This window comes from Cynara cardunculus (genome assembly GCF_001531365.2).
Source record: "Cynara cardunculus var. scolymus isolate 2C chromosome LG 4, CcrdV1, whole genome shotgun sequence".
NCBI classification, from domain to species: Eukaryota; Viridiplantae; Streptophyta; class Magnoliopsida; order Asterales; family Asteraceae; genus Cynara; species Cynara cardunculus.
This window is the reverse complement of record NC_037531.1, coordinates 12,239,827-12,255,371: the sequence shown is the minus strand read 5'-3', so window position 1 is coordinate 12,255,371 and position 15,545 is coordinate 12,239,827. Positions and strand designations below refer to the sequence as shown.

The 15,545-nt window shown below is 34.6% G+C and overlaps 1 protein-coding gene across 2 annotated transcripts; it reads right to left on the bottom strand.

Moving 5' to 3' along the window:
- Positions 1–6,516: 6,516 nt before the first annotated feature.
- Positions 6,517–13,300, bottom strand: LOC112511528 (protein LST8 homolog). Of its 2 annotated transcripts, XM_025117190.1 has the most exons (12): positions 13,080–13,289; positions 12,907–12,997; positions 12,152–12,269; positions 10,643–10,744; positions 10,424–10,536; positions 10,265–10,334; positions 9,486–9,563; positions 8,388–8,504; positions 8,217–8,311; positions 8,018–8,097; positions 7,864–7,923; positions 6,517–6,866 (listed from the first exon to the last, which is right to left on the bottom strand). In XM_025117190.1, the coding sequence occupies exons 3-12, from the start codon at positions 12,257–12,259 to the stop codon at positions 6,739–6,741; spliced, it is 951 nt and encodes a 316-aa protein (XP_024972958.1). In that variant the 5' UTR covers positions 12,260–12,269; positions 12,907–12,997; positions 13,080–13,289; the 3' UTR covers positions 6,517–6,738. The 2 variants fall into 2 exon arrangements, with proteins under 2 accessions (XP_024972958.1, XP_024972956.1); XM_025117188.1 differs by having other exon boundaries at positions 12,907–13,300.
- Positions 13,301–15,545: the final 2,245 nt, after the last annotated feature.

Genomic DNA, 15,545 nt, shown 5'->3' with positions numbered 1-15,545 from the left:
ATAAAGCAAAAAAGTAAATAAAACATAAAATAATTTATATTATATTTCATTTATTCTAAAATGACAATATTTGTAGTACAATTAACATATGGATGTATGTTGTAATTATGGCTGAAGAAAGAACCGTGTCTCGTTGATTCTTAGAGCTCATTTCATCCGAGTCAACAAATGTTGAAGCGTTCGAACAACTATGTCTAAGGAGTTTTCCTCTTTTTATCTGTTTTTTATCTTTTGATTCTCTCTCTTCTACAATAATATAGTGGAATATATATATATATATATATTGTAATGTTTGGTTTTAAATTTATTGATCGAGTTTCGAAATAAATAACGATGGAAAGTTCAGGGATAAAAATATTATAATTGATGGAAGTTGGAGGATTAAAGGTGAAATTATGGTCACCTCCTTGTGGTTTGAAATTTTTGGTCCAATATGTGTATCTTGGACTTTGGTTTTCACATGGGGGAGATAGGGTGCATGCCCATGCAGCGCCTCACCATCCTTTCCTTAGAAGTCATATATATAGATTGAGAGGAAAAGGGAGAGGGGTTCTGGTGGTTTTCATTAAAAGAATCGGATAAAGATTCGGTGAGATATCGGTTGGTATCGTACGAGGTGAGTTCTTACAAAACTTTTATAAAAAACGTGTTATTGCGTTACATGTGATTTACTTTGATACATAAAATTATGTTATGTTTTTGGATTCGAAAATTATGGCCAATGAGGCATGTTCATCTCCCAAACTTTAGGAGGTGAGGGAGTATTCATCTCCCAAGCTTTGGGAGGTAAGGGATTGTTCATCTCCCAAGCTTTGGGAGATGAGGGAGTTTATCGCCCAAGCTTTGGGAGATAAGGGAAACCCAATGAGTTTGTTCATCATTTTAATCTTGATAGTTGGCATGGCATCCACAATAGTTGCGCGGGGCATCCGCGATAGTTGGACAAGGCATCCGCGATAATTCTAACAGTGAGATCAGCACTGAATTCATTAACATTTTGATCTATTTGATGCAATGAGTTATATCAGAATGGTTAAATGAGTTATTGGGTTATTTGATGTGATAAATTGGTAATGTTTCATCTTTTGAATGCGACAAAAGAGGTTTGTTATATCAAAAGGTTGTATATTTGTTATCATTACAAATATGAGGTTACAAATGTGTTTTGTGATTATTCACCCTGTAATAGCAGACAAGAAGGAAATTTTCACTAGACCTTTCGGTCTAACCCTCATTTTTTGTGTTTTAAATGGTGCATTACAAGTCAGGTAACCAGATATTAAGGGAAAAGAAATTTATGAAGAGATTACATGATTGTCTACATGTGAATATTTGGAATAATGTGCTATAACGTGTACCTGCATGCTGCTTATAAGTACAAGTTTTAAATAAAGAGATTCTGAGAAGGAAAAATTTGGTAGCTACTTTTATAATGTAGTTCTTATTATATTTAGGACCGATTGTGTAAAGTTGTATTTCTTGTTATATGAAATACATGATTACATGAGAATATGCAAAGCCTATGACCTGGGGCGTCACATATATAAACAGATAAAAAAAAATACAAAAAAAATGAATCAATGGTGGGGCCTAAAAAATGATCAAAGCATCTTTTGATTCTCCTTCTTCTAAAAAGTTCAATCATTTAATCATTCAAAAAAAATTCGACGACTTAATTACTCAACATATAAAAAGTTCAACGCCTTACTCAATTAAAAAAAGTTCAAAAACTTAATAATTAAAAATGGAACAATTTTCTTACGGGCCGTTTACCTAAACACTTACCCGGTAAGGACTTAATGGTAAACTTCAACTCTATCGCTTACTTATCGGGTAAGATTTTGTCTACCAAAATGATATCGTATGTAACAATTTACCCGGTAAACGCTAACCGTGGTAAGAATCGTCGTCATCACTTACCCGGAAAGACTCTCGGTCCATGCCTTCACTTTTACCAGATAAGATTTTTGGTCATTGTATATTCATCCGGTAAGGAAATATGACTTGGTAAGCGCTTACCCGAGTAAGCACTAAGTAAACAGCCCCTTAGTTTGCTGAACTTTTCCCTTATTTAAATTCAATACAAATGGTTTCTATAAATATAAAATATCTCATTCATTAAAATAAATAATTAATCATAAAAATTAAATTTTGGATTACACTATATTAAAAATTTTAAAGTAGTTATGAGGAGACTTTAATACTAATAGATATATGTAATATAATAATAAATATATATATATATATATATATAATAAATATTATATAATATGTGTAAATACACATATATAGGGTGTGTTTGGTACGTGGAACAGGGTGGGACAGGACAGGACAGGACACACTTGTCCCACGTTTGGTGTGTTTTTAAGTAGAACTAACTAGAACTAACTTGGACACAGATGGGACACGGGTGTTCACCCTTACCCCATGGAACTAAGTGGAACAAGCTTCTTTTTACTAATCTACCCTCCTCACTCATCGTGCGTCCTTCCCTGTCGCTCCTCCATGCTCAGACTGCCTCCATCGCCTCCATGGCACCGACCCTCAATCGGTGACGACACCCTCCATCGCACTCTAGGTTCCCCTCCATGCTCAGACTGCCTCCATCGCACATCCTCCATCGCACCGACCCTCAATCGGCGACGAGAGTTCTAGTCCATACACACAGTCCGACGGCCTCCATCGCTATACCTTCTCCTTCATCAGGTACACGATTGCCCTAACCTTCTCCTTCTCATCGCTATGTTTGAATCGATTTAGGGTTTGCTAGGTTTGAATCGATTTAGGGTTTGCTAGGTTTGAATCGATTTAGGGTTTGCTTTGCAAAAATCGGCTGTTTAATCAAGCTCTAGCAATTCAAATTGCAATGGGATTGTTTGTAGTGTATATGGATATCTGATCAAGATCATATGGAAACAATACATTTTGCAGTAAGATTGATTTTGGTGAAAAAACACTAAACAACTCATTGAGGGTAAATTGGTCATTTTAATCAGTTCTGTCCTGTCATGTCCTGTCTTACCAAACGCTGAACAGTTGTCATGTCCCATCCTGTCTCGTCCTGTCCTGTCTGCGCACCAAACGCACCAATATAGACGATACATATAATTATATATTATAACTTGATTAATATATATGTATATAAAATAATAATGATAATTACATATAATCTTATTATTAAATCGAGTTTAAATGTGACATAATTTCCAAGCGCGCATGACTCAACCCTCTTATCAAGAGGGTGCTATTAGCAATTTTAATAATGTTTATGTAAAATTACATTTAAAGTTATACTTATTTTTTCATAATTAATAATAATATTATGTTAGAAAACTTTAATAAAATATTTAATTTAATTATTAATTATAATTTTGAAAAATTACTAATTAATTAGGATATGTGAGGTTGACCAATTTTATTTTTATTCATATTATATGTAATGGTTATTTAAAATCATAAATTAATGTAGATTTTTTTTCCTAAAATTTGTTTTAACTTATATAATAATCAATTTAAAATTCTTTTAATTAACATATTATATTGTTTTTATTTTTCTTTACCAACTTGTTTGTGTTAATATATTATATTATTACTATTTTAAATTTATATTATAAAATATTGTAACTGACTAATTCTGTAAGACGTCATTTTTGATCATTTTACATGTTTATCAGCTACATTTTTGTCAAACATAATTTGTTCATCAGTTAGTTTATCAGCTATATCAACTAGTTTGTCAAACATAACCTTAAGTAGGGATGAACGCATGTTAGGTTGGGTTGGTGGTTTGTCATTGAGGGCAAAATGTATATATTATAGTACTCACCACAATTTAGGGATTAAAGTGCGATTCTTCTAGGTCTTTAATGTAAAATCATAAGTTTTTTTGGGGTGAAACCATAAATATTAATACTGTTAGGGTGTTGTAGGTTTAAAAATAGAGTAAATTACGTTTTTAGTCATTGTGGTTTGTTGAAAATTTCTATTTCGTCTTTACGATTTTGAAATTACGATTTTCATCTATATGATTGATAATTCATTATCATTTCTGTATTAACGAGCCTCAACTATGGATCATACTGTTACCAAGTTCAACCACCAATGGTCTGTAGTTTGGGTTATTTGTTGATCGTATCATGCTCATTTGCTAGAAATGGCAGCCACCTAACGGACTGCACGATCATTGAGTTAAACCATCCACGGTCTATAGCGCAAGTCCTCCGTTACATCCATCGTTTCTAGCAAGAATACAGGGACAACATCTCAATTCTAAACTAACAACTGAATCTTATGCCTATGGATCTATTGCATTACAGTTTAAAATTTACACAACACTGATTGAATGACTAATGCATCCAAGACGTGTAATATATCAAATGTATATGCCATAATCGTATATAACCCCAAAAGCCCATCATAGAGCACTTTAAATAAGACAAATGTCCTGAAGACTTATTTAAGTCAAAACCGAGCCAAGAGCTTAACAACCCAATTGACTATTTCATAAAAATCATCAAAAGCAATAAAACGTATTTAGCCGAAGTGTATGCAAATACATGTTTCAAAGACACGATCAATTCAAATAAACATCATTGATTGGGACAAATCATTTTTCAATTAAATTAAAACTATACCATTTATATTTCCGAAATATCTCATAACATAACAATATGTATTTTCCAAACCAAAATTCAATCAAATTCCATTTCATATATCCATCCATGTTATAATTTAGCAAAAATGAAAATAGAACTAAGGGGGGTGTTTGGGATTGCTTATAAAAACAACTTATTGACTTATTCCGATGTGGCACCGGTAATAAACACTTTTGAGTGTTTGGATAAACAACTTATACCGGTGCCAAACCGGTAATAAGGAGTTTTTAAAGAAGTAAACTCTTCTGACTTATAATAAGTTGATAAGTGTTTTTGTAGAAAAACATAAATTGTTTCAATTAAGCAATCCCAGACACCCCCTAAATTTTAAAATCAAAGTACGTTATATTATACTACACTTTAATTAATAAATAGTTAAAAAAATAAGTTGCTACAGTACAAGATTACCATGATACATGACTTCTTATATCACATACCAACTAAGTTTAGATAGTTGGTATGATACTACCAATCAATTAGATTGGTACCAACTGAATCAGTACCAATTAAACTGATACAGTTAGTGCATGAATTGGTTGATTTATCTTGATACAAAATTAACACCCCTAATCAAATCGCAATCGTATGCTTTCACTCTACATTCGTTCCTGTAAAAATAATTATTTTTCAACGAGTAACACCATTTTCTACATCAAAACATAATCATCAAATTATTTATACTGTATTATAAAGTATTTGACAAAAACTCTTAAAAATCATTTTTTATACATGAAGTACTGTTTGTTGATGCATATTACTTAAAATTTAAGATTACAAGTAAATTTAAATTATGCATAAGTACAACTTATTAAAACTTCTTGTTTAAATTCGTGTAACTAAATGCAGATAAACATAATCAAACAGAGAATAAACATCTCATTTTAAATATAAAAAATCAAAAATATAATTAGAATAATCATTGACTTCTAACAAAATACTTAATTATCATCAATATAAAAAATTAAATTATTAAACCAAAAAGAATTACAAATACGTAAGAAAAAGCAAAATTTTAAATGGTTAGTTTAATATTAATATCAATATATTTTTCAATTTTTTATTATTTCTTTATATTTATATTTTATTCAAAAATAAAAACATCTTTATTTTCTCAAAATCACATAAAATTGTATTATAACATCAACCGAGACAAAGAAATAAATAAAACGAAACATTAAAATCAAGATTTATTTCGCTGCATTGTGCGAGTACCCTTCTAGTATAATTTAACGCATGGCAGGTTCACTTTATTTCCTTAAAATATTTTGATAAACCGAACCATCTATTTCATGTAGTATGCATAATGAATATGCCATATATCAATGATGAATAGCATACATTATGTTATTCAAAGTTATTCATTATGAATACTACATAAACTAAGGGGTCGTTTACCAAACACTTACCCGATAAGTGCTTACCGGTAAAATTTAACACTATTAGTTACTTAGCGGGTAAGATTTTAGTCCATCAAAACGACATTGTATGCAACAATTCATCTGGTAAGTGCTTACCATGATAAGAGTCGGTCACCCTCACTTACCGGGTAAGACTCATGGTCCTTGTCTTGCTCTTACAGGGTAAGATTTTTAGTCCTTACCATATTCATCCGGTGAGGTAATGTGACTTGATAAGCGTTAAGTGTTTAGCAAACCGCCCCTAAGTAGTTCTCAGGCTGTTCCTAAATGAACCTCCCTTTACTAACGAAATTATAAAAATTCCGGTGAGGCATCATTTACCACCACCAGTAGCAACCAACTGCCACCTACAAACCGTAACCAATCACCACCACAACTTTACCTGCATCTGACTAAAAACCCTTCAAGAAAAAAAGATTCAAAACCTTATTCGAAATGCAAGATAAGAAAGTTTGAGTGGTCATTGCTGAGTAGAAAAATGTGCAGTCAATCTTACACTGCAAAAGAAATACAACCATGGACATCAAGGCATCACAATCTGTATTTTCAAACAAGTACTTGAAACACAAACTGGTTTCTGGTGGTGACCTGCAGGGTTACCCAACGGTAACGGATAGCCGACCATGAAATTAGAGGACAAAACCAACCAGCTCTGCCCATCGACATCAGGCGGCGGTGGTTTCAGCACCATCATGGAGAGCACAGCACACGGTGGCTTTATGATGCCCCTGATAAACTCTAATATCCTCACCAGTAGACATCGACCAAAGCCTAGCTGTTGTATCAGAAGAAGCTGAAATTTTGGGGGTTGGGGTTAGAGGCAAGGACTAACATCCGTAACGAGCCTAAATAGGCCAAACCTCCAAGGGCTGGACATCGACCAAAGCCTATGATGTCACATGTAATGACATTATCAATAGACTGCATCCACTTTTTGTTAACTTAGGGAAGCACACATCAAATTAAAGCAGGTGCACCCTTTAAGACCCCTAAAAAGTTCCATTGTGTCAGGATGATATAGCCGGGGCATGGGCAGGGCACCCCCTAGGCTATTACTAAATCCGCCCCTGGAGGTCCTGGGTTCAAACCTCGGCACCACCACTTCCTGCTGACTCGCGGTCATTTACCTCCCCCATGATGGTCGTGGGACTGGGGGCGTTCCTGAGGGTGGCGTCTACCCGTTTTTATAGGGCCGAGCCAAGGCTCATGCTTATAAGACCTATATGCTCTGAGCTAATAAGTTCTTTCATAAGCCTATGTCCAGGCTTAAATACACTCCTAAAATCCTGAGACTGACAAACCTAAGCCTGTACAAGCTTCTGGCGTTCAGATCCTGCCGAAGCAAGCTCTGGATCGACTGGGGTGAAATGCACCCTTTGAACTAAGAGAACAGTGCATCAAAATGCAACTAAAATTTGCTTTAATTCCCATCAAGTGTAACAAAGAATTATTTTTCTCCATCAATGTAACAGAGTTTCAAAAAACTCCTATTTTTTTAACCCATTTTGACCAGTAACCAAATGATTTTATAACATTTGATGACTTAAATGTCAAGTTTATGGTCCCTTCATCGTAACCCTTCCATAAACATTTTGTACACCTTTTGTAAGCGGGCATCCATGTTATCAAATGTCACAAAATCAGGAGATTACTGGTCAAAATGGGTACAAAATAAGAAATTATGAAACTTTGTTTCATCGATTGAGAAAAAAATATTTGTTGCACTAAATAGGGACTAAAGCAAAACTTGATAAAGATGATAAAACTTTACATGATTACATATCAAATACCTGTAATGAGATAAGCACCATCAACAGAGAATACACAATCCCACACCCAACGTTGATGTCCTGAAACACGCAACATATCATACATTGTTCAAAACCAAAACATACCCTGAAACTTAACAACATTCTCGGTTTCACACACATATAAGTAACGTACCAACGAGAGTTTTCTCCAAGGTGAAACCGTCTACATTCCATATCTTGACTGTACTATCAGAAGATGCGGTTGCCAGATACCTATTTCAACAATCAATAAACAACTTAATCAGTCCAAAATTGACCCAAACCACCTCCCCTCCCTCCCAAAAAAAGAGGAAAAAAACCATGAAAGGAATGGAAGAACTCTGAAATCTAACCGCTGAGGCTCACAAAACTCCGGTGAAAGAAGACATTTAAGGATATAACCATCATGAGCCTGTAGCTTGTGAAGTGGCTCAAAGTTGGTCATTGTCTGTAATGCAACATGATTATGATCAGTATGCTGATCAGGAAACTTCGGTTGACTAAAATGGCACAGAAGACGATACCTGGGTTCCACGCAACAACCTCCAAACGTAGCATGTTCCTCGGTTGTTTGCAGCGACTACCAAGCTTCCATCCCACATCACCGTCAACGATCTCACTGCTGTATCAACCTCTGGCACCTAAGTTGAAGCCATAAAGTTGTTACTCCCTTCGTCCCAAAATCAGTGTCCACTAAAAACCACAGTTTAAGAATTTGTAATTATTATAGTTTTTAATTAACTGAATGACAATTTCACCCTTAATGATTGAAGCAAACCCTCTCTCTCTCTCTCTCTCATCAACTCTTAAATATTTGTGTGTCATAATTAGGGTAGAATTGGAAACTTAGTAAAGTATAACCATCTTTTTTTTTAAAGTGGACACTTATTTTGGGACAAACTTAAATAAAAATATGGACACTCATTTTTGGATGGAGGTAGCAATACATACGATGTATGTAGCAAGAGCAAACCTTGGAGATTAGTAGCATGTTTAATGAACACATGCAAAACGAAATAATAAATCTTGAGCTTTCGGTAGAGAACTCTATTTGCTCCATATGTTGGAGCTTCATTACTAAACAACCAACATGCTTACCAAATGCACAAAAAAAGAAGGAAAAAAACACTGCAATTGACAGAAAATAGTGAACTCGTGTGTTTGGAAAATGAATCATCAAGTACCATGGTTGCAAATGCTAATCCCTCTAGATATATTGCTCACAACCCAAAGTACATTGATGGAGTTTTTTTTAAAACAGCAAACAAGAACATTTATTCGAACTGTATGGGCCAGGCTGGAAAATTATTTTCTAACAGCATACTTTAGAAAAATTGCCAAGAAGATATTTTCATCTAACCAAAGGGTCATTGACCCAGCAGTACCTGGGTTACCAGTAGAGCATATCCTCCCAGGAGGTCAAGGGTTAAGAGTTCAAAGCTCACCAAAGGTGCAAATTGTATGCAAGTATTTGCTGTATATAGATACTATATACTTTAAAAAATAGAAGATACTTTTATCTGATTTTTCATCAACATTGGAGTCACATACACGTAAGTCATCGGCATCTCTACATCTAGAATTGAAGATTGCAATTGTGAAAATATCAAAAAGTCATATACCAGCTCACAGCTGCACGAGTTTGCAGTCAAGTCCCATACACGAATATTGCCATTTTGGTCACCAGATATCAACTCGGTCTGCAGAGCCAACGACAAAAGACCAAAACAGAACATTAGTGGAGTAACAAGTGGTACGATTTAATAAGGTTTAGGTCTGAACCACAAAGCAAATGGTCCTTGCTCAGTTCCACCATTTTCGAATCAAGTTGAACAGTCAACTTTGATTCAGTACCATTTGTTTAAAATTTTGAAACATCATTTATCATAAGATATATAATTGATTCATTTTAGTGACTAAATGATTCTGATAGAAGATGCATCAATTCAAACAAAAATCATTATCATAGCATTACAAATAAAATTAGATTGTTCTGGTAATACATGATTCAATGCACATTTCAGTTTGGTTTGCCAACTTAAATCACAAACCCAAGCGTGCCAACGGTTTGAAATCATTTGGATACAAGACCAATCCACCAATAACTAAACCAAACTCACTGGAGTGGCTAGATTCAATTTGATTTTGTATTTAGGCAGTTTGCACTTACACCCCATCTCACAGTACAAAAGTTACAAGTCTAATCAAAACTAATGGAGCCAAAAGCAAACATAATTTCAAGAAGGAATATGACACCTGATTTGGATGTAAAACAACAGTGTTAACAGCAGCACGGCTTTCGTATTCTCCATATAACCCCCATACCACAGTATGAAAGTTACAAGTCAATCAAAACCAACGGAGCCAAAAGCAAATGTAATTTCGAGAAGAAATATGACACCTGATTTGGATGTAAAACAACAGTGTTAACAGCAGCACGGCTTTCGTATTCTCGCTGACACCCTGGTGCCCTAATGTCATTTCAAGAGGAAGATCAAGATTTCTAAACTTTGGAAGAAGAAAGACGTGATTGTAACCAATAACATGAACCTTGACTGACCTCAAATCCCAAATCTTTACAGTTCCATCTTCAGAACCTGAGTACATCCATTTTCCATCGCATTGGAAACCCACAGCCATCACATTATTCGTGTGTGAATCATAGCTCATCACCTATGATTGTGACAAAAAAATTATATCCCATTAGCCAGGCATATATATGTGTGCATATGTGTGTGTGCATTGAAAGAGAGAGATAGAGAGAGAGAGAGAGAGAGACCGGCTGAGGACTGGTAGAGTTAACATCAAATAGTCGAATGTGGGGATTCCCTGCAGCAGCTAGGAACCTCTTATCTGGAGTTATCTCAAGCCGATTAACTTGCTGTATGAAAATAACATCAAATCAGACATCAGAAGTACATACATACCAAAAAGCATGATGTCAGTGCACAAAGCTCAGTGGTTTTGCAACGGTTGGGACTTGGGAGAGAGATCTTATTTTACGTCGCATTTTGCAAACAGACTGTTTCGTGACTCAAATATGTGATCTTTCCAGTCACAAAGAAGGAATCTTATAGGTGGTTCCAAGGCTCTCCCCTACCGACAATAGTTCATCTTAAATAATCACAGTAGATATATGGTCTAGAACTCAAATAGGTTGGAATCTCATAGCTAGAATATCTTCATGCAGTGAAAGTGCATGTGTGTAGTATGTACCTCTAATTATATGTACATATTTGAGAAGTTGCATTCCAGTTAAGTGCAGAAATCAGATGACAAAAAGATACTTCCCATCCATGAAAATTGCATCATTTTCTTTAATGAGAAGTTTCCATGGTAACTTTACCTATTTACCCATTGTCATAATTACAAATAAGTAGATGGGATTGATTGGGATCCATAAGATGCATTTACTTTCTCTTTATTGAATTTATTTCAGATACTTTGTAGATAGCAATTTGTTTGAGCCATGTGACATAAGTCAAGCTAAATGTCACAATTCTTTATAGGACGGAGGGATTACACTAAAATATTAGGATCTTCTTTGTTCTACTAACATTAAACAAGGCACACTCAACACATTTACACTATAGGGCAACTCTAGTGCAACAAGGCTCTTCGGCTCTAGGAGGATTGGGAGAGAAGCCTTTATGTAGTCTTTATAGAATGTATTCTGTGACTACTCATGATCTTTCAGCACAAAAAGAAGTAAACCTTACTAGCTGCTCCAAGGCTCGTCCCTATCTTGACCAATGGATCATAAAACAGATGGCAAAAGTGCACCTGGTGATCTTGTGTTGCATTTACAATATAGTACCAGAATCAGTATGACTACAATGATTGGTGATATCTCTTCTTGCACGAGAGTGAAGAAAAAGGTCAAATAACAAAGCTATATAAAATTAGGAACATGCACTTCTCCTATACATGATAGACACACACATTCATTGGGATCTAATATGCTTTACATTTGTGCAATACTCCTTACATCCCGTGACAATAGCTACTTACATTTTGGGTGATCTCATATAAATTGCAACATTTAAACTTTTCATGCTACAAAAAATTATCTATTTGTCCGTTATCATCATTACAAATTATTTGATGATGTCGATATGGGTCCATACAATTCCCTTTTTCTTGATATCAAATCGTATTTTACACATCAAAGAAGCAATCCAACAATTCGAAAACTAGAATTACAAACGGAACAAATTTTGTAATGTAAACATCTATATCAAGATTAGAACCTGACAAGCAATGCAAATCATATGATTAGAAAACTTACAGATTCTGGGTACTGAATAGTTCGATAGCACCGCCCACTTTTGGCCTCCCAGAACCTAATGGTGTGATCATAGCTTGCAGTTGCTAAAACAACAGATGGTTGAGTCATAGTTTGTCTCCTGATAAACACCAAACAAGAACATTAGTAATCTGAACATAAAGAATAGATATGCTTGCACAAAAATATGAAGAAAAAGTTGCCCAAAATAAAACTAATGCAGTCAATGCAAGATCAAGTACACTCACATGCTTCAATTTTAGATACGAGTTTGATTGATATTGGTTTAGTTATAGCTTATTCAATTTATTTAATCATTGCTGATTTAAAGAATAATATTTCCAAAATGTATGGAAGGAAAGTAAGATCGGTAAGGTATGTAAGGAAAATAAGATCAATACTACGACCCTTAACGATCAAAATTATCATCCATTAGAAAAGGTGTGATCAATCCTACGACCCTTAACAATCAATACTTTCATAATATATACTTTAAACTTACTTAAATACGAAAAAAACAAATCCACCGATTATATCACCATATATTTTAGTTCAGGCCTTTTATCAAACAGCTAGTGAGCATTATAAATTGTCACATAAGCACGATCAGTATCACCAACCATAGAAGCTGTTAAAAACCCAAAATACACACCATAAACCTATAGTACGAGCGCATTAACAAGAAAAAGGAAACACATCAAGAAAATTTCAAGGGTTTTCAGAAGATGAAATCAATCATAACAAAATCGTTGACATACCTGTCCGTATTTTGCAGACGAACTCCACAGCAGCAAATTATGAAGATCGTTTAGGAGTTATCCACAAGGGTTAGACTGTCAAATTTCATTTCTGCATCCAAAGGAATTAAAAAAAGGGAAGGAAGGAAGGAATCAAGAATAGAAAAACCCCGATTTTGCAGAAACGGGATTACTGGGGATTAGCTTATTCCGTCCATGTGAATACTTCATTCCATTCTTGAAACCAAAGCGAGTTCAAAAGAGAAGATGGTGGGCAGAATTGTAGCAGAGAGAAACGAAGATGATGAACCAAAGAGAAAGAGTATCAGCTGCTGAAACAAACAATACTACCAGCAATATCAATGACTCCTCCGATTACTGCGACAGCTCAGTATATCCTTTTTTTTTTTCTAGTTTCTAGGTCTATTTCTTGCCTTTTGGAATCAAAAGCCCTTTTCATGATCAAATGTTTGTGTTTTAAAATGATTTTTTTTTATTTCCAAGTTTTTAATTGTTTCATGTTGTTTTCAAAGATTTCTTGCTGAAAAAATTAGGTATCCTTCCACCTTTAAAAGTAAAATAGAGTGAATTTACACTTTGGTCCTTGTGATTTACTTAAAACTAGTTGTGTACCCACGACAATACAATACGGCGGGAGCAGTGAATTTTAACAATTTTGAGGTTTTACAGGTTTTATTATAGAATATTTAAGGATGATATAAGTTACATTTGGTCTTTACATATTAATACAATTTAAATAAATAAGAGTTACGGTTCCAATTACAGTCTATCAATGAAAAAAATTGTATGACAATTTAAAATCCAATATATCTAAACGACTCCATAAATGTGTTCGATTTACAATAAGAGCAAAGAATCAAGAGATCGAGAGCGAGACCGAGAGTTATGGAGTAATTGAATGGAGATGAATGAGAACTCATGGTGAATATCATTTTAAATCTCACCTTGGGGGATGGAAGACGTAGAGGTATGAGAGGGTGAAGACATGAGTGAAAAGTGTCAAAAGTATCTTGGGAACATGAAAAGAAAAAGTAATAATGTGCATTAATAACTTGCGCTATATGTTATATTAATTGTAGATTAAAAAAATTTAAGACCAAATGCATAAAGTAGTAATACTTAATGCATTATAAGTTGTTTTTAAGACTTTGTGCGTAAATGTATAGTACTTTGTGCATTAAAATTTGTTTTTAAGACTTTTGATAAATCTAATATATAAGGTAATATAAATTATATCTGTTTAGAATGAAATAATCATGAAAAAGAGTTGTATTGTGTTATCAACTAGAAAAGAGATGATCACGAGTTTAATACCAAAGCATTCGCTTCAAGTGACCAACATCGAAATACCAACATATATGTGTAAACAATTATAGAAAATAAGAGAAGCTGAAGTGACATCGGATTTTATGTGGAAAACCCAAACAAGAAAAACCCGAGAGACCATCGAAAAATCCATCATCAACAATGTTGCGTACGATGCGTGGAAATGGAAAGAAAATGGAGAAAACGTCCCTAGATTAGTATCTTTGTATCTATGTTTTGGGAGAGAAAGTACAACGTAAAATCATGAGAACCAGTACCAAAATTGAAGAAATTGTTGTTAAAACCATCCAGATAACGCTACACGACATGGGGAGTGACACTAGGTCGTAGCACAAGTCGCATACACCAAAAATCCCGAAAAACCATAGTGAGTTGCACGATATGGAGCATGGCAGCGCACATGATTAATCACAGGGAGCTATTGTTTCTCTTGATTTTGACGATATACTTTGGAAACAAACTTTCTAATCTCCAGATTGGTTTCATAAGTACACTCAAACCGAAAAACTTGAATGTTTCTCTATTAAAGCAACAGTCCAACTCAAACAACCTTCAAAATATTAAATCAATGACGGCAAACAAAAACAGAACTTATCGGGAAAGTGAACCATACCTCCTCCATCATGAATTCCTCGGACCCAGTTGCACCTCAAAAGACCGACCAAGTCCCAACATAAACTGAACTTGGCCATCGGAAGACATCTGGTGAACACATTTGCGAGATTGTCGTAAGTATATACCTTGCTCACCTTGATCAATGACTTCCCACACAAAGTGGTCATGGAACATCCGGTGTTCAAAAAAGTGTGTCATGACGTGTCGTGTCATAAGACGCGTCTCCGCCGGTATGACGAGGCTCATAGTGTTTGTGTAAGGCATGACTCACGCCATGGCTCCTTGAGGCGTGCATTGGCGCACGTTTTTTCAAGGCGGGTTTTATTAAGAAATACTTTTTTGTAATTTAATTTTTTCAAATTCAACTTTTTAAGCTTTTGCGGTTTTACATTTTAATTTTAGATTTTATATTTTTACAAACTTAGTTAATCACATCACTCGGAGTTTTTTGGATTCACACATATCACATACTCACGGTTAAAATAAAGTTGTAAAAATTTTCAACATTCAACCGGTTTTTTATAACTTGAATCTCCTTCATATATTTCGTTGCGATCAACATGTCATCCACGTATACGAGCAAATAGTCCATTGACCCATTATCACATTTTTTTTATTAAATATAGATGTTATAGGTGCACTTTTCTAGCTCGTGAGCAGTCACAAATGTGACACCCAAAATAGGGTAAATAAACATT